The sequence below is a fragment of the Myotis myotis genome, unplaced genomic scaffold (assembly GCF_014108235.1).
Source record: "Myotis myotis isolate mMyoMyo1 unplaced genomic scaffold, mMyoMyo1.p scaffold_m19_p_1, whole genome shotgun sequence".
NCBI lineage: Eukaryota > Metazoa > Chordata > Mammalia > Chiroptera > Vespertilionidae > Myotis > Myotis myotis.
In genome coordinates this window covers 60,061,213-60,088,848 of record NW_023416313.1, presented here as the reverse complement: position 1 = coordinate 60,088,848, position 27,636 = coordinate 60,061,213, and the positions used below count along the sequence as shown (strand labels likewise).

Sequence of the window (27,636 nt, the reverse complement as noted above, 5' to 3'; positions counted from 1 at the left end):
TTACCATTCTTGTTTTTTCATTTCACAGTATCTTCTATTTAATATTTTAAAATGGTGAACTATCACCTGTATACAGAAAAGCACATAAAAACATATACACAGTTTATTTACTGCCATTAACTCTTCAACTGATTGTTTGAATTCTGCCCCCATCCTTCCAATAACACTACTCTGAAAAAGGTCACAGTAACTTAATTGCAATTACTATATTGATCACTATATTTTATTTTTCCAAGTTCTACCTCGCTCCTTTTCTCATCTGCTTGATCTTTTTGTTGTTTCCTATCCCTTGCTCCTCTTTTAAAGCCTCTCTTCATGTAAACTAAACTTCGCTATGTTTGCATTCTACACCGAACATTTCAATAAGTAGAGGCCGAGTGGGTCTAACACTGCTCTCAGTTGTTTCTGCTGGCTGTCACTCATGATGCCCTGTGAGCTCGTTCTTTGCACCTTCATCCATGGAAACTTGTTGAGGCCTGTGTTGAAGTAGTATTCCTTCAGGGAGGATTTGGGTGTACTCCTACCAATCTCTCGCAAGCACAACCACCTTAAATTAAATTCTCAGTTTGATGGTCTGAGGACCACACAAAGTAAATTCATACTGCAAACCTACGTGAAGTCAGCTCATGCTACAAATTCTCAGGAAAAATATTTCTATTCCGGCCACCCAATGCCATGGTCAAGGCAGGAAAGTTTCCTCACTGTACCTCCTGTCCTAAAGTTTATTTCTAATTCCCTGTCACTGACGATGTAGTCTTTTGTTCTAACAGTATGGAAATCTTCCCCTGTCTGATTTTATTAAACAAGATTTACTGCAATTACTACAAATGATGCTCTCCCACCCCTTTATTGTAAAATTCCTGAAAAAATTTTTTTTATCTTAATTATCTATATACTGCGCAGTATAGTATTGATTCATTCTGTCAGTCAATATTTATTGAACACATTTGTGTCTGGACTATTCAGATTCTGAATATATAAAAATTGCCAAGGTATTTAAGGACCCTGCTGACCTGGAGTTTACTTGTTAGGGTATAGTTATAAGTATTCAAAAAAGTATTTGTGAAATAAATGAACCATTCAAGTAGCAAGAGGAAAGAAGAAAAGGAAATTGTCAGCCACAAAAGGTGTGGTCACATTTACTGAAATAGCAGCAAAAAGGACTGAGATAGTTAAAATTAGCTTCCTACGGAGAGCATTCTAGAACCAAATCTAGGTTCAGAGTGTCAGGTAGTGTCCAAGATGAGAATAAACTGGTTTAACTCGAGTACAGAAGCCAAGAAACAGGAAGCTAAACAATCTCCCAACAACCCCTGCAGTGTTTTTGAACAACTTGCTTTTATCACAGCTCTGCTAGGTGGGCCCACATCACTTAAGAGTATTGGCAAATAAGGTAAAGATGATGACAGTCACTCTAAGGGGTACATCCTCCTTCAAGATTCTCCCTCACAGGACAGGGACCTGCTCATCTCTTTCTGCATTTCCATTCCCTGCTTCCTCTTCTATTCTTACCTCTTCAAACATTTACACTTCTACTTCTCCACTTCCTGTCTTCTTATCCGCCATTTGTTTTCCTCCAGGTTACACTGGAATTTGCTGAGTGATAAGGGTGGTAATTGTTCTAATGAAATAACTCTTGCTGGGCTCCTTCAGGAGGGAGCTGGTTGCTTTGATCAGAAGCTTGGAACTTGGAGCCCCAAGTTCCAACCTCTAGGGAGGGTAGAGGGGTTGGAGATTAATCATCAGTGACAAATGATTACATTAATTGTACCTACAGGATGAAACCTCCCTTTTAAAAGCCTAAACCCTGGGGTTCAGGGAGCTTCCAAGTTGGCAAACACATCCATGTGCCAGGAAGGTGGCACACCCAACTCCATAAGGACAGTGTTCCTGTGCTCAGGACCCTTCTGGGACCTGGGAGTTAACCTGGAAATGAGGTACATTGTCTTTATCCGAAAACTGCCTATCATCACGGAAAGATTAAGAATTTTGTTGCTGAAACAATAGAGTCTAGAGGTGCCCACCCTTTGCAATCCTCTGCCCACATTGCCTGTAATCTGTAACCATGATACCCATTTTTATTCCTTTTCCATACCCATTTGTATTCCTTTTGGCTACTTCCCCATGCCTGTAATACCAATTTTTATTCCATAGAGCAGATTTTTGTGGATGACCTGCTGCTCTCCCATACTGCTGGCAATATTGGAAAATAAAAACACTCATATACAATTCAACCCTATCTCTGCTTAATTGGATCAAGTAGCAACAAGCATCCTGGACCCATTCGTTGTCCAGTTTCAAATTCAACTTTTAAGTTTATTTTTGAAGCCAAACAGAATTTTTAAAAATCTGGGTTCTCTGTCATCTGAAATTAACACATCAAGTTTATGTGCATAAAAACCTCAGACATTTCTCATTAAGAAATAAAGAAGTATCTTTATATAAAACTTTGTTCTATTATATGACTTTTTAAAAAATTAATTGCTTCAGTAGATGAGAAAAACTGTTTGCCTTCAGTTTACTTGGTCTTGTTTTAGGTTCAAAAGTAATTGTGTTTTCTTTGTAAATAAGTTCCAGAAGAACAACATATTCTGAAATGTAGGAAAGAATTGGGTATCATGTCTATTCGTCTTGGAAGAAATTAGATGTGATTTAGTTACAAGTACAGCTGTGAACAAAAAAAGCACTTTTGGCAGAGGTTATTTTATAGGTCAATGAGGCTGAGTCTTGCAGTCAATATTTCTCTTCTAACTTAAAAAAAAAAAAAAGTTGAATGTTACAAAATCTCACTAATTTCTTTAATATCTCTATAGTAACTCTAATACATCCTATCTCCCTGAGATTTTATTAGTTACAATTAAAATCCCCAAAGACCAATGTTGAAAGTTCTAGGGATATTCATAAATCACAACTAAAGTTCCATAATGGAGCTACACTAAATATGTTCATATCCATCTTTAGGTTGGCCACAAATGTGAAAGACAAGATGCCTTATACATTTCATTATGCATTTATAACACTTTTTGTTTCTGGTTTTCCAAATTATACTACACAAATCTGTTTTTGGCATGGACCTGTGAGCTAGGCAGGCTTGGAGCTTGGGGCAATCTGGATGAGGAGAAACAGTGAAAAGCCAGTAATAAGCATGGACTCTGGCACCATGCCCAACACGCCCCCCCACCACACACACACACACAGATTTCTTTTCTTTTCTTTTCCTTTTTTTAAAATCTCCACTTGAGGATATTTTCCCATTGATTTTAGAGAGAGTGGGAGAGGGAAAGATGGAGAGAGAGAAAAACATTGATATGAGAGAGACACATCAATTGGTTGCCTCCCAAACACATCCCATCCAGGGTTAGAAGCCTGCAACTGAGGTACGTGCCTATGACTGGAATCCAATCCAGGACACTTCAGTCCACAGGCCAATGCTCTATACCAGTGGTTCTCAGCCTTCCTAATGCTGCGACCCTTTAATACAGTTCCTTATGTTGTGGTGACCTCCAACTATAAAATTATTTTCATTGCTACTTCATAACTGTAATTTTGCTACTGTTATGAATCATAATGTAAATATCTGATAGGCAGGATGTATTTTCATTGTTACAGATTGAACATAAAGCATAGTGATTAATCACAAAAGCAATATGTAATTATATATGTGTTTTCTGATGGTCTTAGGAGACCCCTGTGAAAGGGTCGTTAGACCCCCAAAGGGGTCGCGACCCACAGGTTGAGAACCGCTTCTCTATACACTGAGCTAAACCGGCTAGAGCAAGCAGAGATTTCTACGGGGAAAAGATGTTGGCCGCCCTCGTGATCTGTGGAGACACGGCTAGATCCACCCTTCAGCCCCAGGCCTTCATAATGACTGTGCCTGTCAGTTGCATGGAGCTTCATTCAAGGATTTTCTGAGCCTGATTTATGGTGATAATTCAGCTGCCTGGGGAATAACACTAGTAGATACAATCTCTGGAATTATAGCCAGAACATTTCTGGATGCTAGAAGTGATTTTAAGGAAGGCCTTGGCTAAGTGCCTCATGGATTCCTACGGCCTGGCCCACAGCTCCCTGAAAGGGCTGAGATCTCTGTCCTTGTCTCAGACAGGAATGTTTCGTTGGGTCTCTGCCAGCTCCATTTGGGGGCTCCCTCTGAAATGGGTGAAGTACTATAGTTCACAGGATTGGTGTTGAGGATCACCAATAGACATTGATTTGTGGAACACCCAGGATTATGCCTGGCATGCAGCCAATATTCAGCACATGAACTAGGAGTAATCCTTGTCCTCCAGGAAACAGAATTTCAATAAGGGACTTCCCACCTGGTTCGAGGAGGCAGGTGCTGGGCTCTAGGATGAAGATGGATCAAGATTGCATTCTAGACCTAACCGGTTGGCTCAGTGGCTAGAGTGTCAGCTTGTGGACTGAAGGGTCCCAGGTTCGATTCCGGTCAAGGGCATGTACCTTGGTTGCGGGCACATCCCCAGTAGGGAGTGTGCAGGAGGCAGCTGATCGATGTTTCTCTCTCATCGATGTTTCTAACTCTATCCCTCTCCCTTCCTCTCTGTAAAAAATCAATAAAATATATATTTTTTAAAAAAGATTGCATTCTAGTCCTCGGAGGCTCCCTGTCTGAAGGGAGCCATGCCCTTGGTCAGTAGGCCACATTGTCTGGAGCCGGGAGAAGCAAGTTTTATTCCCTTCTTGGCCCCTGATGACTGTATGACCTTGAGCAGATCGACTCCCTGCTCTGGGTCACTGGCAGCAAAACCATCTAATTGCTCTTCTAAACGGGGACACTTGGCAGTAAAAGGGGCACTATAACACTTTTTCTGGTTTGACCAATGGGAACCAGAACATTGCTAGGCAAACCAGGCCCAGTGACCCCAGGACACCTGTTAGATGGGATGACGTTGCTAGTACTGCTTGGCGACTGGGTGCAAGTCTGCTCCTCCATTTACCCACTGCATTTGCACAGGCAGTTTTCATTTCTGCTTCAGGGATATGAACACAAGTGTGCCTTCAGCTGCTTGGAAGAACCCATTTCTCTTTGAGCCCTGTTTTCCCAAACTGCAGCTAGAGAAGGCCCCATCTGTTTTTTTGTTTGTTTGTTTTTTATGGATGGGCTCGTGTTGATTGACAACATACACTGTAGCCCTAGGAACCTGGGGGACTCAAAACTACCCTCTCATGTATACAGACACCCCAGCCAACATTTCCAGTGATGAAGCAATGCCCTAGACCTCAACAAGGGTGCCCAAGGCCCCTGGAGGTCTGCTCAGAGTCACTGGTAGAGAGGGCTGTGACACATTTTCCAGGCCACGCCTGGAGACCAAGGGTTCTCAATGAATAGGGTTGCTTAATAATTGGTGTTTCTAAGCACTTGGAGTGTGTCTATTCAATCTGCAACCCTTTTACAATTGAAGAACCTGAGATTCAGAGCAGTCCAGAAAGCTGCCAAGGTTATCTAGGGAGAAAGCAGAGAAGCTGGTGTTCGTATGCCAGTCTTTTAGCCTTTAACCACCTTACTCCTGCTTGTGTTTCTCAAAGCATGCCAAGAGGTATGCAAGGTGATTTTAGTTTACAGATAGTCAAGTTGGACAAGAACTAAACCACAATTGGCACACAAGACCTGTGATGTTGCAGATATCATTGCTTAGTGTGTAAAGTATGTATTTAAATGAGAGAAGGTCAACTTTGTGAAAATACCATGGTGATAACTGGACATAGCCCACCTTGAGGAGGGCTAAATTTGGAGTACAGGTCCTAGCTTTGACTTGTAATACTTTGTGTTGGGTTCAGAGTGCCTCTGAGCCTGTGACCTAAGTAGCGGTGTCCTGCTTCATGTCATCTGTGCCTTTTAGCCCACCCTGGTCCTCCCAGGGCAAGGGCTAGAGTGTTATAATCTGCTTGGATTGACTGAGATTACTGATCTGGGCCCTGCCAACTCTATTATATTTATTGAGCACTCAAAGTTTCCCACTCAACCCCTGTATTACTCTGAGATTAAAGTATGAAATAGTAAATATCATGCTATACTTTTTTTTTTCAAGTGTACTTAGTTGCCAAACACTTTCCATTTGGTCTGAGATCTGTTCGTCTTTCAAATACTCAAAAAATATGCACTTTATAGGAATGGTTCCCCCAGGCCAAGCTGAAGACCTGTCCTTTGAGAATTCTGGCTATTTCTCACCCACACAGCTGCTCAGGAGGCATTCCTGCTGGTGGGGGCTCATGGGTCATGAGTTCTAACCCTGTTTGACCCTCTAGACACCGCAGGGTCCTGGAGGCAGGAACTGGATCCCGGGCTCCTCCAGAAGCAGTTGTACTAGTGATGGGCTTTGGGGCAGAGATGGGGCCATAATCATCTGACAAGCCAGCAAGTGGCTGCAAGATGCAAGTGACAGGAAACCCGCAGAGATGAGCCCCTTTCTGGGGGACAAAGCAGGATGCCCAGCAGCGCCTGGCACCTTCCCCTCTCTGGGCGGAGTGCTTGCTCCCCAGAGCCAGAGACTGCCCAGCGACAGTCCCAGTCCACTTCCTTAAAACTGGAGAGAGGCATCTCGTGTTTGCACTTAGCGAAGGATTTTAAAACCGGGAAAAAAAAGGTGCATGACCTGTCACTTTGTATAAAAATAGTAAAAATGATTACTAAACATTTTCTATACTTTCTGGTAATAAAAACACCTAAAATAATCCTGTTTTAACTACTGTGTAAAAAGCCTGTATCATATATACCTTGGACTTTTGTAAATAAATGTTTGTGCACTCTGAGAAAAAAATGCACTTTTATAAATGGTAACCAATAACCAGAAGCTGTGGCTATCATCTTTAAGGTGCACAAAGTTAAATGAGAGCACATTATTTCTGTGCTTCTCAAACTAAGATACATATAAGGAGCATGAGGTAACCTAAGACAGCATGATTCATCTTCCTAGAGGATATGAATTGTATACTCATATATTACAATACCTGGAAGAGGAAAAATTCTTGTATTACAATTACTTATGGAACTAGAATACAGTTTATAGTAGCGCTTATGATAAAACATAGCATCAAATCCCTTCAATGCCATAAAGTGAGAAGTTTTTGAAAAAGCAGAAAGCTCTGTGAAAAGCACAGCAGTATTTAAATACAGACATACCTCGTTTTATTGAGTTTCATTTTACTGTGCTTCATAGATGTTGCTTTTTTTTTTTTTTTTTTTTTTACAGACTAAAGACAGAACCCTCCACTAGCAAAAACATTATAACTCACTTTATTGGGGTGGTCTGGAACTGAACCCACAGTATCTCCAAGTTGTGCCTATATGGCTGGGACTAATTACTATGACATTTCTTTTGATCTGATTTTCTACCGATTGTGTTAGTTTGATAAAATATTTCAAGTGTCCCGCTTACTGCTATCTTACCTACTTTAAAGGTATTTTATTACTTAAGTGAATTATGCCAATATTAGTAACATAGACTTTTATGAACAAAGTTAATATCTATCTATTTTATTAGCAGGAGCAAAGAAATTACAACTCCATTCTTATCTTCTTTTAAAATTCAACTGAAGATATCTTATATGTATCTGTATACCTTATTGTGTCTAGCAGCACATGGTCAGAAAATGATTTCTAAATTGGATTAACATTTCATTTTTCACTGAAATAAATATTATTGTATTTCAACAGAAACTAGTTACTTGAATCTCTTTGATCTTATTTCCCCATCTAAAGATTTTTCCCAATGCAGCAACATCTTGGCTGAGACACACACTAGATCTGTTCAGCATATTTCCAAAACTCCCAATTTCTGCAACTCAGTAACAGTAGCCAACACTCAGAGTCGACTTATTCTGAGTCAGGACCTGATCTAAGCCCATATATTAACTCATTTACTCCTCACAAAAACTCTCCGGGGAAGGTATTTCCCCTATTTTGCAGAGATTAAGTAACTTGCCATGGTCACCCAGCAGCTGATGCTGTTCTACAGTACCTTTCACATGTTCTATTTAATGTCAGTCCATTGTTCATGGGGTGGGTCCACAAATTATGAGGCTTATATTCTCAGTATTTCTCACAGAAAAACAGGCTACCTGAAAGAAAATGGCATACTTTGTACGCTTAAAAGTGTTACATAAATATCAAGTAGCTTATTAAAAATGATTGAGATATCTATACTAAGGATCAAAATGACAGATGGAAAAAGGTAACCTTTACCTCTTCTAATCACAACCGTTTGGGAATTGAAATCTATTTTTTTCTACTATGAAGAAATTCTCCCTACTGTCAGTGGAATAAAAGTGCAGTGCAAGCCTTGGGGACATCTTAACCTATTTCTTCTTCCTTCATTATACTCAGAAATGGCCAATCTGAATTGTTAGGTGCCCAAATATTGTTGGTTTAGAATGTCATAGTTAAGGCTTTAGACTGTTTTCCTTTATTCTCTGTTTTCACTGTGAAATACTTCAAGCATAATCTTTGATGAGTTCTAAAATTTTCAGCAGATTGGAAAATCATAGAAATGGAAAGTTACCACTAATATATTTCTTTTAATATTTTTAAAAATATGTTTTTATTGATTTCAGATAGGAAGGGAGATGGAGAGACAGAAACATCAATGATGAGAGAATCATTAATCGGCTGCCTCCTGCATGCCCCCACTGGGGATCGAGCCTGTAACCTGGGCTTGTGCCCTGACCTCCTGTTCCATAGATCAACCAACATTCAACCACTGAGACATACCAGTTGGGCACATATTTCAATTTGGAAACTGAAGTTCATAGAAAGTCATAAAAATTCATTTTAAGTCAGGTTTATTGATTGCCTATAGTGTGCATGGTCCTCGTTAGACACAACGAAATTCAGGCACAAAACAGACACAAGATCCCTGGCCTCAGGAACCTTATGATCTAATTAGTAGAACACAGATTAGAAACAAAAGACTGACAAGTTACATGTCAATGCTCACTTACTAGAATTGACATTAAAGAGCAGTAATTTAAGTAATCCAAAATGGCATCTAATCCTAAAATCATTTATAAAATGTATTTGGCCTTGAAATCCATAGCACTTAAAGCAAGATAATTAAGTTCCATTGCAGATAAAGTCACAAAGACGCAAATACTCTGACACCCTTCAGAGCATTATTAATGATTTTTGTTATTGTGGACCTTCTGCTTTCTTCTTATGATCGTTCGCAGCCTCCGTAATACCAGTTTATCAGACAGAAGCATGTCATCTTGTTGTTCTAGATAATCCAGTAAGTTTTCGGTCCATTCAAGTGCAGCTTTATGGCTAATGTGCTTCACTGGATTCACTTCTGTTTTTCTGGTCTTGCTGGGAGGCTTTTGCTCAGCAGGCTTGGACTGGTCCTCAACACCTTCGCTGTCACTTAGCACCTGACAGCTTGAATCACTACTCTGAGAGTCAAACCACTGGTCAATATCCTCAATGTCAACGTGTTCACAGTCTTCTGTATTCTGTAAAACCGTTGCTAAGTTAGCTGCTAAAATGGCTCCTTCATCCATGTTCAGACCTGAATTCTCTTCATTGCCAGGGAAAAGTTTTTTCCAAGCTTTGGTTATGGTACTTGATTTCACCATGTTCCAAGCTCTTGATACTTCATAAATTGCATCCAACACTGTCAAGTTCTTCCAAAACATTTTTGGGTCAATTCCTTCATCCATGTATTTCTGGAGAAGCCCGGCTCGGTAGTATCTTTTTACCGTGGCTAGAACTCCCTGGTTCATAGGTTGAATTAGACTTGTGACATTGGGTGGCAGATATTTCACAATTATTCTGCCATCATCTGAACTCAGCGATTCTTCATGTGGATGTGCTGGAGGAAAATCCAAAAGCAGCACTGCTTTTTCTAGAAGCCCCTTGGATTTCAAATGCTTCTGTACCTGTGGCACAAAGTATTTTTCAAACCACTGTCTGAAAACTGAATGTTCTATCCATGCACTTTTCTGACTGAAATAAGTGACAGGAAAGTTTGAAAGGTCAGCTCCTTTGAATGCACGGGGTCTTTTGGCTTTTCCCACAACACAAAGATTAAGTTTGTGTAAACCTGTGGCATTTGCACAACACATAATAATGATTCTCTCTCTGCTTGACCTATAACCAGAAGTATTTTGGTTAGCTTCAAGAACTAATGTCCTGGATGGTAAACATTTCCAGAACAACCCAGTTTGGTCAGCACCATAAATTTGCTCTGGTTGTAGATTCTCTCTTTCAATAAATTCCTGAAAGTTACCACAAAACTCACTGGCAGCAGTTTCATCTCCTTTTAATTTTGTTCCTTGACTAGCAGCCTTTGGAATACCATGGCGCTGCTTAAATCGAGTTAGCCAGCCAGATGATGCACTAAAATCACCTTCCATCCCTAAAGCATCAAAAAAGAACTTTGCTTGTTTCGCACAAATTGCTCCAGACACTGGAATCCCATCTGTTTTCTGTTGGTTAAACCACTCTATCATAACTCTATCAAGTTCCTCATATGTTGATGACTTCATAGATTTACGTTTGGATACCCCACTTGTAGGATCTGAGTTGTTTGCATAGTTTATTATCCTATCTTTATTCTTTTTAATATCGCGAACTGTGGATTCACCAATCCCATACACCACAGAAAGTTTTTTGAAAGAGATGCCTTCCTCAAGTTTCTTAATAATGTCAAGCTTGTCCTTAATTGTCAACACCACACGCTTACGTTTCCCCAACATTTTAATGTCTAATATATTAGGCAATTACTAGAACAAGTTATTTAACGACCTTGACTTGAACAAAATCGAGACTAGAAAATTGGGCTTTACAAATCCCTTTCCTGTCCCCCTAGAGGCGGATAGCGTGCTGGCCAATTTCTAGGCAAGGCCTATACGACTCTCACTTTGCTGTTTTAAAACTTACAAAATCCCTCAACAAGGACTAGCTCCAATGAACCCTATCTTCTTTCTTCCTCCTCATGTAGTTTAAGGTGTTTTTTTTTTCATGAACTAGTCTCGAAGGAGATTACAAACCAATGCTGTATCAGCAAGTTCTCTCACAGTATTAGTGCGCAGTCAATTCTTCTTGCCATCATTACAGGTGAGGTTATAAAAGACTAAGGCTCAGGTGGGATATTTTGGGACATGTGCTGGCGAAGCAATAGTTTACGAGAGGACTTGCATACTTGATCTATGGGAAAATACAATGGGAAAACTCATGCCCTGACTGTTCTTTCTCAGGCCGCGCACTGTAGGGAATGCTGCCTCCTCCAGGCAAGGACTGTTACAGGTTATGCAAGTGAGTGGTTATGGAAATCATAAGCAAGCAAGGTAAGGCAGGCTGGACAGAAGTGAGCGGTGCAAATAAGGCAAAGGTAGGCAGGCAGAAAACTGCACATTAACACGACACAAACTGACACCTAATGTATTTCACAACCAGAAAGGAAAAAAGGGGGAGACAATAGGTGGTGTCACATGATTACAGAAATCATCAGAAAACTTCCCTGGTGGAAACCAGGACTCATGGTGGAGGGTAGGGGGTGGAAGCTCAGTGATGATGTTATACAGTAATCCCGGTGAAGAATGATCCTCGATGGGCCAACAGAAGTCCTGCAGTTCCTGTGGGGGGGCTGCAGAGGTATTCGGAGCCTCAGAAACCTAAAGGAAAATACCAAGAAACATTTTTTTTTTCCAGTAGCAGGGTCTGTGGCATTATCCTGAAACTATGTTGAAAAAATTAGCGTCTCCTACCAGTGAGATGGCTAATAATACTAAGTGACAGAGAGCGGGACCTGAATCGCCTACCTCCTGAATCAAGAGGTCAGAGGGAAGCGGTGCAAGCGAGGGCGTCTCTCCGCAGGGCGAGCTCGAGCGCGGGACGTCTTTGCTCACGCGGAGGGAGCCCGGGTCCGTCCGTGGCCACCGGCGCCCGGGTGTCACCGCCGCAGCCAGCGGGCGAGCGAGCGGCTGCTTGGCCCCGGGGACGCCGGCCCTCGCGCAGGGCGCATCGCTCCCTGCTGCCTGCGCAGCGCCGGACCGCCCGAGAGCAAATGGAGTCTCTGGAGGGAGATGGACACGGGCGGCGCGGCGGCAGCGCGGAGCGAGCGTCGCCGGAGCCGGAAGGCGGGGGATTAGGGTGCGCGCGCGCGCCCCCGCAGGAACGTTGTGTCGCCGAGCGGGCGGGGCCTGGGCGGGCGAGCGCGCGGCCGGGGGCGGGGCCGCTGGCAGTGGGCGGGGCGAGGCGGTGCAGGGGGCGGGGCCGGGGTGCGGTCGCTGGCGAGCTGGAGACCCGGCGAGCGCGCGCGGCCGGGGGCGGGGCCGGCGGCGGCAGCGGCGACTGTCGGTGCCGCGTGGGTACCGTTGACTGCCCGGCTTCTCCAGCCCGCCAGCTGCCTCGCGGACCAGCAGGCGGCGGTAGAGGCGCACCCTATTGCGGCCCTCCTCCCAGGGGGCCGGCCCTGAAAGCCAGGCTTCCTCCACGTTCAGGTGGACTGCGGTTTGCACCCTGGGAGGGCTCGCGAGAAAACGGGGCATCCTCAGGTGCCTGGAGCCGGATGCAGGTGGGGTAGGGCGAGCGCACGTGGAGCGTGTTTACAAATAGAGGCCGCGGCGCCTGCGCCTCGTAGCGCTCGCCGGCCCCGCGGAACGAGCTGGAGCGGAGGTCATGAGGCGAGGTAGGAACGGGTGGGTGGCCGGCTCCTGCTGGGGACCGGGTTGGAAAAAGGAGCTGGGGCTCACACGCTGCACCGCCCACCCGATCGAGTCCTGGGTGGCTGGGGCGCAGCGGGTTTGGGGGGCGGTCGAGCTGGCTGTGAGTCTCTACCCTGGTGGGATGCTCTAGGGTTGAAGCCATAGTCTCTGCAGAAGCGGACCTTGTGCAACACCGACTGCACTTGGGAGACGGGTGAACTGGTGGGAGGCTCCCTCGTGACTTTCCTGCCGCCCGTTTACTCCCCTTGCTTCTCAAGTAGTAACGAGGGGATTCAGTTTGACACAAAGTCTCGATTTGTTTCAAACGTATGGAGCTACCGTACGTTTTTATGTTGGCATTTTAAGTGGAGCGAATGCCATGCCGGCACCTGTGCACTAATAATCCCAGCGACCAGTGCCTTCTCCATTCTCAGGGACTCGGTTGCCTGCGGGGCCCTCTGAGCCTCCCGGGGAGAAGGGAGCGGCTGCACCATTTACCTAAGAACCACGGTTAGCCTTTTCTTTTTCTTTTCTTTTTGAAGAGGTGGGAAAGTTTCAAGTTTCTCTAGCGTCAGAACATAAAGGACTAACCGTTTTCGTTAACACACAGTAACATAGTAATTTCGTCATTTATTTGTAAATCCATATTGAATGTTTCAAAGAGGAACTGACATGAGCATTCATACTGCAAAAAAAAAAAAGAGAGATGTTGATTCTAAGCCTGGTAACTAACGCTCCCGCCCAAATTGCTCAATTGCCTTCCTCAAAATCACAGCTTTCTCCGATTAGGCATTTTGGAAAAATTTTTGATCACCTAGCTATGCTGTGAAGTTAGTTATACGTGGATTTTGACAAATGACTGTGTGGTATGTTTTTTTCTGGTTAATTTTCCTCTCCCGCCTCCCCATATCATCCAGTTTCTGCAGTCTTGGTTGACTATTTGGGTAAAATACAACTTCATGCTAGCTTTATATCACTTTTTAAAGTTTGCCTCTTTGCCTTGATATTTGTAAGGAGCCTGAACACAGTTGTATCTGATACAGTCATTGTATCTCCTCCATAAGACAAGGGAAGAGAGCTGTTTACTGACTGCCGACCAAAGGCCGGTAACCAGATGTTAGCAGCTTGTCTTTCGCCCTACCCTTCCAGCCTACTGAGGTCACTCTGGCCCGTGATATATAAATAATATAACCCTGCTTCTTATCTCTGTCTCCCAATATCTTTGAGGTTTAATTTTCTTCCAGATATCACTGGCATGTTTCTGTGTTTTTGCTGAATTTCCCAGCCTGCTGGAGTCTTGTCTCTTACGGCTGTTCCCTTACATCACCTTGTGAAAGTTCTAATTTGGAACACAGCCCACTTTCTTGATTCCTCAAAATACCATTTCATGCAAGGCAGTTGTGTTACCAAACATTTAATAAGACTTTACCCAAGACAGCTGTGTCTTTACACAAGGTAGTTTTAGCCAACAAACTTCCCTTTCTGTTGGAGGGCGGGGGTGGGGTCGCACTGTGGCAAATTTCTATTAGAGTACAAGAGTGGGGGGACCTTGAGCTAGAATTTGGGGCATCTTTGTTTTATGAAGAGGCTGGTTGGCCACAGAGAGCTTCTTGTCAGTTTTTCTCTTTAGGTGATAGTCTCTCCTTTCTCCCCAGCATTTTTCTGTATCAGGTCTCCTTTCTCCTTCCTTCTCTCAGCTGCTTGTGCATTTTAAGACCCTTTTTATTTTGCAGAGCAGTTTTGTATTCTTTATTTTTCTTCTAACTGCTCCTTATCATTTGCTGTGGTTTATTCTCTAATCAAATGACATTTCACTCCTTGGGCAATTCTGCCACCGGTATTTATTTCCTTCTCCTTTAATCCTTGCAAACAGTACTATGAGGTAGATGATACTTCTATTTATGTACAAGAAAACAAAGGCTAAAAAAGTATATGAATTTATCAAATGTAGGTGGCAGAATGAGATTGAGCCAAGTCTATGAGGCTTTAAAGCACCATGCTCTGCCTACGTTATCATAATCAAGGTATTTTGGGCATGAACCTACCAGAGAGGCATTCTAGTAGTGAGAGCATGTTAAGTCTGAAACAGCATTTATCAGGCTAAGCGTTTAGTTCATTGGAATGTGGGTTTCCTGAAAACTACTCCCAATCAACTAAAAGTAGCTTATGTTTCTTATGATTACAAGCTCCAAATTCCCTTTTCTGCTGAGATAATGTCAATACAAATACATTATGTAGCCTCACTTTAGTAGCATTCTTTATTCATAGTAGTTTTGTAATAGAATAGGACATCTCTTGGTAAATTCTTAATTGCTTTTTTTTTGTTTTGGGGGTTCCATTTACTTGAAAAATGAATGGTTTTCACACCAAAAAAAAAAAAAAACACACACACAATAAACCAAACACATTTGTTTTCACCTGCATTTAAAGAACATAAAAATTTGAGGGGCATTTTCCAACTAAAATACTTATATTTGGGGGGGAGGGAATGTAGGTGTATATATTTTAGGGCAAACAGGATGTGTAATTTAGGGCAAGCAGTTGTCATCAGCATAATGAAAGCTTGTTCTTTGAAGTCTCCTTTAACTGAAAGGAGACAGTTACTTTGTGCATTGTAGACAAGAGCCCAATCTATTTATTAATATAAAAAATCCCCTTTAAAATGGTTAAAGTTAGAAACACTTATCCACTTAAAAAATTTCTGGACACAATTGAAAGATCAGATTACTCATTGGGAAAATCCCATATAGTTTCAGGATATTGGAAGATAGTGATTGATGTCTTATACTCTTGAGTCATATAGATGCCCAATAGGGGACTTTTTAACTTGTTTTCTGTGTTTCGTTGGTGGCTGGCAGTAGGTTTTCAATTGACTGGCAGCATAAACCAAGATAAAAGGAGTTCTTTGGAGAATAGTAAAGACTTAATAGGGTCGAAAAAATTAAAATCGCTGTTGGAAATGTTTAAGAAAAAGTTAAAGTTGGTTCCTAAAAAAACGTGTGGAAGAAACTAGTTAATTGCGGATTGATGTCAGCAGTGCAGGTGGGAAACTTGAATGAAATGTATGTACCTGCCTTACCTTCCCAAACCTGCCCAGTTCCCAACTGTTCTCTAAAGCAGCCCTCAGTTCCATCAGTTTGGTCAACTCAGGTGTCCTCAGGGTCCGATCTGCATCAGACCACTATACTGTCCCAGTGCCCAGCACCTGCAGCATCATGCCTGTAAATATACATATACTTCATGCTTTTCTGTTAGCCTGGGAAGTCCTCTCCTTCCTCTGTTAATCTGTACATCCTTGCAAGTTCCAGTTTGTCCAAAAAGCTGCATTTCTCAAGGTTGCTCCTCAAAACTTTATGGGTCAGAATTATCTGGCGTCCAATGTAGAAATTCTGGAGTGCACTCAAGGGATGAAACCCAGGAATCTTTTTAGTGAGCGCCCCAATTGATTCTAATATGCTAAAGTTTGAAAACCTTATTTCTTGACCACTAGTTTGAATGAGATTCCGCACTCATAATGTATCCTCTGGGGAGGGAGTTTTTCTTCTCACTCCTCTCCCCTTCTTAAATTCTATACAGTCTTTGAAGGAAAATATGAAGTGCAGAAAAGAAAAAAGGAAAATAATAATACCAACATTCAGAGACAACTACTCTTTTGGTGTGTATCCACTGTCTTTCTTGTATCAAAGTAATTATAATTTGTGTGTATGTGTGCAAATATGTAATGAGAACATGAAGTCAAAATATACATAATTTTATACATACTCTTATTAACAGCATCGTATAAATATTTTGTAATATCGTTTATTCCCATCAGCCAAATACCACCAGGAACACACATGTTGCCAAAACTGGGCTTATTACTGCAGCAGGGGAGAGCTTTACCTTGGAAAACCATGGAGTGTCTCAAAAAAGAGGGAGTAGGTGGATGGAGCTTATTAAAGATCTGGGTAAGGTGATTTTAGGGAGGTTTAAAGAAAGTGAGGAGTCTATTCTGGATTGAGTGCTGTCAGAAAGCAGGGACAATTTGGCTTTTGGGCATCTTAATTTTTATCTAGGAAGCTAGTGGAACCAAGAGGCTAGAGCTATCATTGGAGAAGAAGCCAGTAGTCACTGCTGCTAGCCAGGAGAAAACGATGTTTGCTCATTTTTGTGGTTGACAGCATTCCCTCCTTCCTTCTTGTGACGTCTTTATTCAGGATTATAGAGTGACTTTTTTTAAAAAAAACCTGTTTTTTATTGATTTTTGGAGAGTAAGGAAGAGAGTGGAATGATAGAAACATCATCCATCAGCTGCCTCCTGCACGACCGTCACTGGGGATTGAGCCCATAACCCCTGCATGTGGCCTGATCAGGATTTGAACCCGTGACCTCTTGGTACATGGGTGGAAACTCAGCACACTGACTAGACTAGAGTGACCTTGTTTTTATCTTGTTTCACCACAGTCATGGCAAGCCCTCCTCTAATGTCTATGAAATTACTTAGATTCCTTGACTATCTTGTTCAGAGCTTTCAACACTTTCTCAAAGGACCTAGGATTCAAAAAAGTTTAAATAATCATTGATAGATTAGCTCATTCAGCCTTGAAGTGATTGATCCCTTAGTTATCTGGGTAGATACTTTGTAATGCAATTCTGCCTTAGTGAGACTCTCTTATGCTTAAAGAAGAGTTATTAACACCTGGCTTCAATGCTTCTAGGTTAACAAGTCCTCATAATAGTGTTTCTCAAGCTCAGCTTTGATCAATTTTAGAACTTTTCATCTCCCAAAAAAGAAATCCCATACCATCCCACTCCCCATTCCCCACTCCCATTTCCCCACCCCCCCAAAACCCTCTCTCCTGTTTTCCAGCTCTTGGTAACCACTGACTCTATAGATTTGCCTATTCTAGACATTTCATATAAATGAAATCATACAATATATGACCTTCGTGACCAGCTTCTTTTACTTAACATAATGTTTTCATAGTTCATCATGTTGTAGCATGTATGAGTACATCATTTCCTTTCATCGCTGAGTAATATTGTTATACTAGAGGCCCGGTGCATGAATGACTCTATAGATTTGCCTATTCTAGACATTTCATATGAATGAAATCATACAATACGTGACCTTCGTGACCAGCTTCTTTTACATAACAATGTTTTTATGGTTCATCATGTTGTAGCATGTATCAGTACATCATTTCCTTTCATTGCTGAGTAATATTGTTATACTAGAGGCCCAGTGCACGAATTTCATTGCTGAGTAATATTGTTATACTAGAGGCCCAGTGCATGGGTGGGGTCCGTCGGCCTGCCCCGATTGGGGCTGACCAAGCTGGGCCAGCCAGGGAGAGGGGACACAGGAGGTTGGTCGGCTGGCCCCATCCCTGATTGGTGTGTGTGGGGGGGGTCATCAGGGATGGGGCCAGTGGGGGGGAGGGGCCATGGACAGTTGGCAGGCTGGCCCCACCCCTTATCAGGGTGGGGGACCAATAGGAGGTGGGGCTGGCCATAGGGAGTGGCCTCAGGCGATAGGCAGGCCAGCTCCGCCCCCTGGTCGAACTCCCAGTTGAGGGGACAGTTTGTGTATTAGCCTTTTATTATATAGGATGGCTACCTCACATTTTATCTATTCAGCAGTTGATGTTGAATCAGCATTTAGGTTGTTTTCACTGTTTGCCTATCCTATATAATAAAGCGGTGGTATGCAAATTAACCCTCACGTCCTCACAAGATGGCTGCCTATGACCAGGCCGGCAGGCGGGGCAGTGAGGGACGACCAAATGACTGAACAGCCAGCTGCGTGGGGCAACCAGGCCAGCGGGGGGGGCCATGAGGGGTGACCAGGCTGGCAGAGGGGGGTATTTGGGGGCGATCAGGCCAGCAGGGGGCGGGTGCAGTTGGGGGCGACCAGGCTAGCAGGGGGGGCAGTTAGGAGTGACCAGGCCGGCAGGGAGGGGGCAGTTGAGGGCAACCTGGCCGGCAGCGGGGGGGGGGGGGAGTTAGGGGCAACCAGGCTGGCGGGGGGGCAGTTAGGGGGCGATCAGGCCGGCACGCAGAGGCAGTGAGGGGCGATCAGGCTGGGGGGGGGGCAGTTAGGGGCAACCAGGCAGGCAGGCAGGTGAGCGATTAGGAGTCAGCGGTCCAGGATTGTGAGAAGGATATCCAACTGCCGGTTTAGGCCCGATCCCGGCAGTTGGACATCCCCCAAGGGGTCCCGGATTGGAGAGGGTGCAGGCTGGGCTGAGGGCCCCCCCCATGCACAAATTTTGTGCACCGGGCCTCTAGTTATGAATAATGCTGCGGTAAACATCCATGTACAAGTTTGTTTTTGTGGACAGATATTCATTTCTCTTAGGTACATGAGATTGGAATAGCTGGGTCATATGGTAACTCTATTTAACTTTTTGAGGAGCTATTTTCTTTTTTTTTTTAATTTACTTTTTTAGTTTTATTGCTTAAAGTATTACAAAGGGTATTACATATGTCTCCTTTTTCCCCCCACCCTTGACAATCCCCTGGCCTCCCCTACCCCCCAGTTTCTTATGTCCATTGGTTATGCTTATATGCATGCATACAAGTCCTTCAGTTGATTTGAGGAGCTATTTTCCAAAGCAGTTTACATTTTTACAGTGTATTCAGTGTGCTTCATTGCCATATACCCAATTCATTTTGAATTTCAGTACTTTTTTTTTATCCAATGATGGTATTCTTTTTAAAATTTTAATGTTTTAATGATGACTCTCTTCTTATATAATAGTTATGGTTTTGGAAGCATGTAAACAGAAAACAATAGCATAGTTATTGTTTTGGTAGCATGTAAACAATAAGATTTAGGTACATCTTAGTGATAAACCTTATGGGTTCTGGAGACACAATCTCAGGTTTGTACTTATGATTCCACCTACTAACCATGGAATTTCTGGCTATATAAATCTTTCACATATGGAAAGGGAATAAAAATTATACTGATTTTGGTTTTGTTGTAAAGATGAACCAAATAGTATATATAAATCACTTTGCAGAGTACCAAATACTCTGCACTAAGTAAAAACTAACTTATGACTTTATTTCCTACAATTTTGATTAGATGGAAACAACTTGCATTCTCTTAGCCTCCTAAAATTGGAGGCTTTGAAAGGAGAAATAGATAGCTAAAAGACAGCTGTCATGGGAAAGGCTGCATTAATTCATACACACTTAATGATGTTGTAGAGTTTTTGCAAGAGTGTATGATAAACCTGTGTTTGTAATTATAAGGAGATTCACAAAAACACCTTAGGATTGTCTATTGAAAATTCTCAATCAACCCAAAACAGATGCACATAGCCTTTCTTTCATCGAACTGATTTAAAACAATATAATATTATTAGCTTACTGTTCTGGAGTTCAGAAGTCTGAAATCCATTTTACTGGGCTAAAATAAAGGCCCTTCTTAATGCTACGTGGAGTATTGCTTTATCCAGCCTCTAGAGGGCACCCTTATTCCTTGGTTTATGGCCTCTTCCTCAGTCTTCCAGCCAGTGCCCTTGCATCTTCAAATCTCTCACACTCCTCTGAACTCTGACCCTCCTGCCTTCTTCTTATCAGGATCCATGCGATCATATTGGGCTCAGATAACCCAAGATGATCTCCCCATCTGATATTTTTTAATTTAATCACATCTGTAAATTCCTTTTTGCCATTGCAAGGTAAAAATACTTGCAAGTTCTGGGGATTAGGATGTGGACATTTTTGAGGGGGGATTATTCAGGCTGCTGTGAGAAAGGTGGCTATAATTTAAGGTATATAATGTAGAGAAAGCTAATTGGAATTTGGTTTCGAAAAACCTTGAAGTCATGCTAAGGAGTTTGGAATTTAGTCTACAGGCCAGCAGTTTTTATTTTAAAAAAGATTTATAAAGCCCAGCTGGTTTGGCTTAGTAAATAAGGCATCAGCCCATGGAATGAATGGATATGGGTTCAAATCCAGTCAAGGGCTCATACCTCGATTGCAGGCTCGAACCCTGGACCCAGTCTGAGTGTGTGCTGGAGGGAACCAATTGATGAGTCTCTCCCCCCTCCCACTCTCTCTAAAAAGCAAAGAGAAAAATATTCTTGGGTGAGGATTAACAGCAACAACAAAAAAGGTAGATGCTCACTTCAGTATGCACATACTCAGAATTCAAATACAAGTACATGGGTGACCATTGATCCCTCAAAACCCATCTATGGAGCCCATAGACCTACAGAGAAAGAGAATAATCAGGAAAGTAACATAATCAAATCTGTTTCAGAAATGTAGTGGTGTGGTTGTACCCAAGGACTGCTGATGAAGTCCAGCATTTAAAGTGTGTTTTGTTTTGTTTAATTTTAAAAATGGCTATGGGAACAGAGAGGAAATTGATTTGAAAAGCTCTTTAGGGGTAGAATAAATAGGCTGTGGTGATTAAAGAAGCCCAGGAAAGCTGAAGCCACCTTTGAGGCATACATGAAATGATCCTAATGTACACACCCTACTGAAATGTTCGCCCACTGACTGATTCTAGTGTGTGCCTATAACCAGGTGCAACTTTCTGCTCAAATATGTTCTGTTTACCAACTAATTAATTTCTACTGTTAACCGAGTAACCGTAGAATACATAGTCCAACCTGGGATGATGCTTTTTTAAAAATCCTCAATCAAGGATATGTTTTTGTTAATTTTTAGAGAGAGAGAACAGGGAGCATGAGAGAGAAACATCAATCAGTTGCCTCCCCTATGTGCCCCAACCAGGAATTGAACCTGCAGCCTAGTTATGTGCCCTGACCAGGAATCAAACCCGCAACCGTTTGGTGCACATAATGACACTTTAACCAACTGAGCCATCTGGCTAGGATTGGGGCAATGATTTTTATAATCATTTAAAAAATATTTAAATCAAATTTACTTAGAAAATACAAATCTAAAAATTATATTTCTTTAAAGCTTCCTTTGTCAAAGGCATAATCATTTAAATAATACAATTTTGTGAATGAAAAGGGAGAAAGAATTCAAAATAACATTTGAAAAGATAAAAAACCCTCACGTTTCTAGTGGTTGTGGATTTATGCAGCAAATTTTTTTCTTTCATGACTGAATCACCACTGATGGCATCTCAGTGTTGTCCAGATGTTGGGATCATGGAAGAAAATTCAGCACATGAGAGAGGTAGACAAAATCTCCCTTGGTAGATAGACATTTCCTGGTACAATTTAAGGATGTGGTGCTCCAGAAAAATCACTGGTGGAGGGAGTGTTTTGGGGTGGTTTCTCAAGTCCTCATCTCATGAGCTGGCCCACAGGACCCTGCATTGGAGGTAGAGGTGGAGGAATGAAGCCTGGATTCTGGCAGGGAGGGGAGGGGAATAAAAAGATCTTTCCAATGAAGGTGGACTTTTTGCTCATTTGGGTTTTTAGGATCCTGGTGGAGGGGGTCTTTCTGATACTCTGACAGTTGTCTTTGCTGGCGTACCTTCTTTAGACTCAGCTTTCCAGAACACTTAAGAGTGAAAGGGGACACTATTAATAATTACATTGTCGGCAAGCATAAATCAGAAGTTTCCCAGGCAGACTGTTGTTCAAAGTTCCCTGTTTACTAGGCACCACGTCAGTGTCCTGGAAAACAAACTTTAGAGTCATCCTTTACGCTTCTCTCATCTTGACTAGGATGGCACCTCATTTGCCTCTTATGAGTTCTTTCTACAAAATTTATGTGATGTATCTTTCACTCTCTAAATTCAAGACATCTTCATCTCAGCTGGCTTATTGTAAACAGGGTCCACTTATCTGTAATAAGTCTCCTTCCCATTCTAGCACATTCTAGTCAGACTTCCAGATTAATTTGTCACTAGTTTTATTAAGCTCTTCATTCCACTTAGGAACCTGCAGTCGTTCCTGACTGCTTGAGGTCCAGCGTGGACTTTATTTTGCTGTTTAGAGCCCCTTGCTTTTCATGCAGATGTCTGTCTGTCTCTGTACTCATCATGCAGACCCCATTAGAATGCCCCCTCCTTCCTCTCCATCCTAACCCATGACTCCTAAGTCAGCTCAACACTTGCCCTCTTGCAGCTCTAGCTCCAGCCACTTCCATTCATCACGTTTTTTTCCTGACTTTGAATTTTCAAGTGCTAATGGCACACATTTCAAATTTGATTATACAACTTAGTGTATTATATTTGCTAATTGAAAGATTAAGACTCTAGTGCTTTCAGGGGCCATGAGGTAATCATAAACTATGAATAGGTATTAAAGTGTTCGTGTTGATTGCTGAGCAATAGTAATTCCAGCCTAGGTGAGTGGCCTTTCAAATCACTATGCAAATGAGACAAAATGGCCAAACAGTACCTTCACAAGATTTTCAAATTGTGTCTGAATTTTTTTTACATGTACTTCATAGCTCAAGTAATAGATCCTTCTCCCAACACCCCCCTTAGCCATAATTCTTAGAATGGTAACAGATTTACATTGTGCATTGTATGAGTGCTTGTGAAATTAAAAAATTAAATGATGGCTTTAGCAAACTTATTGGGAAAATAACTAAAGTTGTTTTCAAAAGAAAATGCAGCTGTTCTCTTGTTTCCCAGGCCTGAGGTTGGGGTGATCATCACCTCAGATACAGTGCTTCCTATTCACAAATCGGCCCTCTTGTCCAGTTCCTAGGGTCCTAGGTTCTGATTCTCTCCTTCTGCTGAGACTGGCATAGTGGATCTGCTTTGGCTCCCAGGGGAGGATAGGCAGTGGAATTGAGCAGTCCAGTCTCAGCCAAGACGATGCTGAGAGTTAAGGTGGAGCCAGAAATAGCCAGTTAGTGAGGAAGCAATTGTAATACAGGTCAAACAATGGGGCTTAAATAATGACCCGTGGAATTGGGGTGTTTAAACTATAGGTTATGTCAAAGAATAATGAGACCAGTAGTATGTGGAATAAAAAAGACAAAGCTGAATTTACTGACTTTTATAGTAAGGGAAAGCTCTGCTAGTCAGGCACAGTCTTTCTGAGCAGAGCAGACTGCTAGGTTATATAGGTCTTTGGGAAGTGGGAAGCTTGAGTTGGCGGGCTTTCAGGAGTGTGGACATCATCTGAAGGAGAGTGGTTACTCAAATGAGATGGTTATTGATAGGTTGGCACTCAGATACAAGTTCATTTCAATGAGCGCATTCTTTTTTTAAATATATTTTTATTGATTTCAGAGAGGAAGGCAGAGAAAGAGCAAGATAGAAACATCAATGATGAGAATTATTGATTGGCTGCCTCCTGCACAACCCCACTGGGGATCTAACCCACAACCAACTGGGGCATATGTTCTGATTGGAATCCAACCGGGTTCATAGGTGGAGGCTCACCCACTGAGCTATGCTGGCCACAGTGAGCACATTCTTGATTGGCCAGATGCGATGGGTTGTTACAGTGGGTTGACTTGCAAAAGCAATTGGCTTATTAAGGCGACTTGCTGACTGAACAGGTTCAAAATGAATTATGCTGGCTATTTGTTTCCATGGCTACAGAACAATTGATCTTCTCCTAAGAGTGTGTTAATTTTTCCTGCTTAAGTGGGATGGGAATGCATCTATAATTCAGAACAGAGGTGGGCTCATCAGATTTAAACTGGACCTTTTATAGGGAACTCCTTCAGAAAATAATTAGGCGAAAGTAAAAATAGCCCCAATCCCAGGTAATGGGGCAATTGTAACAAAATAGATTAACAAACCCAAAAATGACCTATTTTCTTCTATTTTGCCAAGGAACCAAAGCACATAGACTAGTCTTCAATTCTCGAATCCCAGCAGCAACACAGAGCGGGTAACTATTAGGGAACCAGCTCTGGATAGTTGACCTCTCCAAATCAGTTTTAAATGCGATAAGAAGCCATATAGCCTCAGAGGCCAACCCCAGAACACTGCCACCCAGAGGCTGAGCCACAAACTGACTCTTTGCTAAACACAAAATAAGGCAGTCTGGGAAACAAATACGACCTGCTTTAAAATAAGGACTGTGGTTTACAACACAGAGGAACAGTGTATCGCAGGGAAACTCAACACTCTCCTGAATACCTGGCAGGACTAAAGGCGAGCCAGACTGAAGAATAGAAGAACCGAAGGACCTTCACTACTGCAAATTTTTTTTTCTTTTTTCACCTTTTAACTAAGAAACCAATTTTTTTCTTTCTTTTTTTTTCCTTTCTTTTTATTTTCTTTTTTTTTCTTCTTTTTCCATCACCTGATTTTACCCTTTTAATTACTACCTTCTTATTTTTAACCAGTATTATTACTGCTACCATTTTACCATTTTTTTTTTTTAAAGTGCCATTTTATTTTTTCTTTATTTTATTTTGGGATTAGTGTCCTCCATTCTATTTTCATCGTTATATTATTAGTTGTTTCTAGTTTGCATCCTTCTCCAGGGAGCTTTTGCTTGAATTTGTTGGGATTAGTGGCGGTTCTATAGGAGTATTCTCCGCATATAAAAAGTCTCTTCCCCTCTTCCACTTCATTCTCTCTTTTCGCTCTTTTTTTTTTCTTTTCTTTTCTCGCTTTTATTTTCCACCCTCCTTTTTCCCAATTTCATTTTTGCACTCCTTTTTTTGGTCCCTACTTTTCTTTTCTTTTTTCTATTTTATCTTTTTCTCTTCCTTCTTCCTTATCCCCTAATTCTCTTAATTCGGGTGGTCACCTTTATTTGGGCTTATTAATATCATGAATATATTTGTGTTTAGTGCCTGGTACGTGGTGCCTTGTTGTGTTGTATTTTGTGCCTTTAAATCAACGCAGCAGATCCAAGCAAAAGCAGCCTCCTGAGCACCACACCCTCTGCTGAGGAACAGCAGCTGTACGTGAAGCCTCCCCCCACCAGCCAGAAGAGCCACCACAGCTGTGAACAGCACCCACCAGAGGAGCTGCTGCCAACTGAGGAGCAGCTGCTACCGCAACCGCCCGAAGAACAACCACAGACCAAGGAGTCACTGCCACCCAGGGAGCAGCCACTGAACGACTCAACGTCTAGATATGTCAGTGAGATCAAACATGGGTAGACAAAGAAACCCCCAAAAGAAAGAGAAGGAGGACTCTCCAGAAAAGCAGCTAAGTAATACAGAGGCATGCAACATGACAGAAAAAGAATTCAGAATAAGGGTCCTAGAGTGCATAAACCGGATGGAGGAAAAAATCAACAACTTCTACAAGAAGCAAGAAGAAACAGATGAAAAAGTCAACTACCTATGCAAGAAGCAAGAAGAAACAGATGAAAAAATCAATAACATATGGAAGAAACTAGAAGAAACAGATGAAAAAATCAACAACTTAAGTAAGACCCAAGAAGAAATGAAGAGTGATATAGCTGCAATAAAAAACACCATTGAAAGTATCAACAGTAGACTAGGAGAAGCGGAGGACCGAATTAGTGAATTAGAAGACAAGGAAGCAAAACACACCCAAAATGTACTGCAATTGGAGAAAAAAATTAAAAGACAGGAGGAGAGCCTAAGGGAGCGATGGGACAACATGAAACGAAACAACATACGAATAACAGGGGTGCCAGAACAACAGAAAGATGAACAAGGATTAGAAAACCTATTTGAAGAAATAATATCAGAAAACTTCCCTGAGGTGGGGAAGAAAAAAGTCACACAAGCCCAGAGAGTCCCAAACAAGGTGAACCCGAAAAGACCCACACCAAGACACATCATAATTACCATGGCAAATGTTCAGGACCAAGAGAGAATCTTACAGGCTGCAAGAGAGAGACGGAAAGTTTCAATTCTCATGCCCAATAATGTTACTGAGTAGCCTAGAGCAATGGTCAGAAAATGTTCTCCATAAAGGCTCAGATGGTAAGTATTTTAGGCTTTGCGGGCTAGAGGTTCTATCTTTGCAGCTAATCAACTCAGCTACCAGCTACCATAGTGCCAAAGCAGCCATACACATTATGTAAACAAATGGTGCGACTAAGAGTAGCAGGTTACGGCCTGTGCTGATCAGATTTGGCAGATAGCTGTAGTTTGCTGACCCCTGGCCTAGAGCAAGTAATCTCTCAATTGCATTTAGTGTCAGTGGTTCAAAACCCAAAATATCTGAACTCCCCTGTCAGGTCAAGAAAGTGTACATAAACACTAAGTAGTTGCTGACTAACTGACTTCTGATACCCTGTCTGGTTGGATGTCATTCATTCTGGGCCAGGCTGGGGTTCTCATTGAGAAATAACTGGGGTAGGTAGGGCTAGAGCTGGAGCAGAGACTGAGTTTGGAAGAAAAAGCCTCCAGTGTCCCATTCCCAGCAGCAGGCTACGGTAGTAGTGGATCTCAGGTGGCTCGTGCTGTTGTGGCCCCTCACCCCACCCCCATGATACTTGCTGGGCCCTGCTCCATGGCTAACTGTAAAGTATCTACAGGCTGTTGCTTTTCTTCTGGTATTCGTTGGATCTACTCCAGCTAAAGAGAATTTGTCTTTTGAAACTGATAGCTCTGCCAACTAACATCAGAGGATTTGACTTTGGAGCATTTTTGGCTTTTTTGGAGGCTAGAGAATCATCTGGCCCTTTCTCTTCCTCCGTCAGGCTTCCCAGGTCAGAGGGTGATTTAAATGACAGCATCCCAGGGGCCTGACCCTCAGTTGGGAAGTCGCCTTGACACCTTCTCCCAGGGTGCCCAGGGATTTCCTTGAAAATAGGACATCCCTTGTCCCGCTGTGGTATTGAAGCATTTCTGGGAGTAGTCATGGAATTAGCCCACCCACCATAGTGGACTTTCAGAAAAGCACTTCTAAAATTTTCTTTTTTTTCCTTCTGAGAGAAAAGCAATAACTAACAGCATATTTCTTGACTGTGGCTTGCACATCTTAAGATTCTTTGTAAGTCATTACTCAGGAATATGCACGTATAATAGCTCAGGGAACTTTCTGGATTTAATTGGACTCCAATATCCCTTGCATTCATTCTGGGGTCAGGAAAAGGTTTGATAACTCTAATTTCAGGTATATTCCATGGAGAAACAAACATTTTT

The 27,636-nt window shown here is 42.3% G+C and overlaps 2 protein-coding genes across 2 annotated transcripts in view; one reads left to right on the top strand and one right to left on the bottom strand.

Moving 5' to 3' along the window:
- Positions 1 to 8,785: 8,785 nt before the first annotated feature.
- Positions 8,786 to 12,122, bottom strand: TIGD2 (tigger transposable element derived 2). The gene is made up of 2 exons (XM_036339616.1): positions 11,779 to 12,122; positions 8,786 to 11,631 (listed from the first exon to the last, which is right to left on the bottom strand). The coding sequence occupies exon 2, from the start codon at positions 10,711 to 10,713 to the stop codon at positions 9,136 to 9,138; it is 1,578 nt and encodes a 525-aa protein (XP_036195509.1). The 5' UTR covers positions 10,714 to 11,631; positions 11,779 to 12,122; the 3' UTR covers positions 8,786 to 9,135.
- A 221-nt stretch (positions 12,123 to 12,343) lies between these two features.
- The window catches only part of FAM13A (family with sequence similarity 13 member A), a 276,291-nt gene continuing 260,998 nt past the window's right edge, over positions 12,344 to 27,636 (top strand). Inside the window, exon 1 of the mRNA XM_036339586.1 lies at positions 12,344 to 12,647. The gene's annotated coding sequence lies outside the window, so the exon portion shown is untranslated. The remainder of the gene's footprint in view (positions 12,648 to 27,636) is intronic.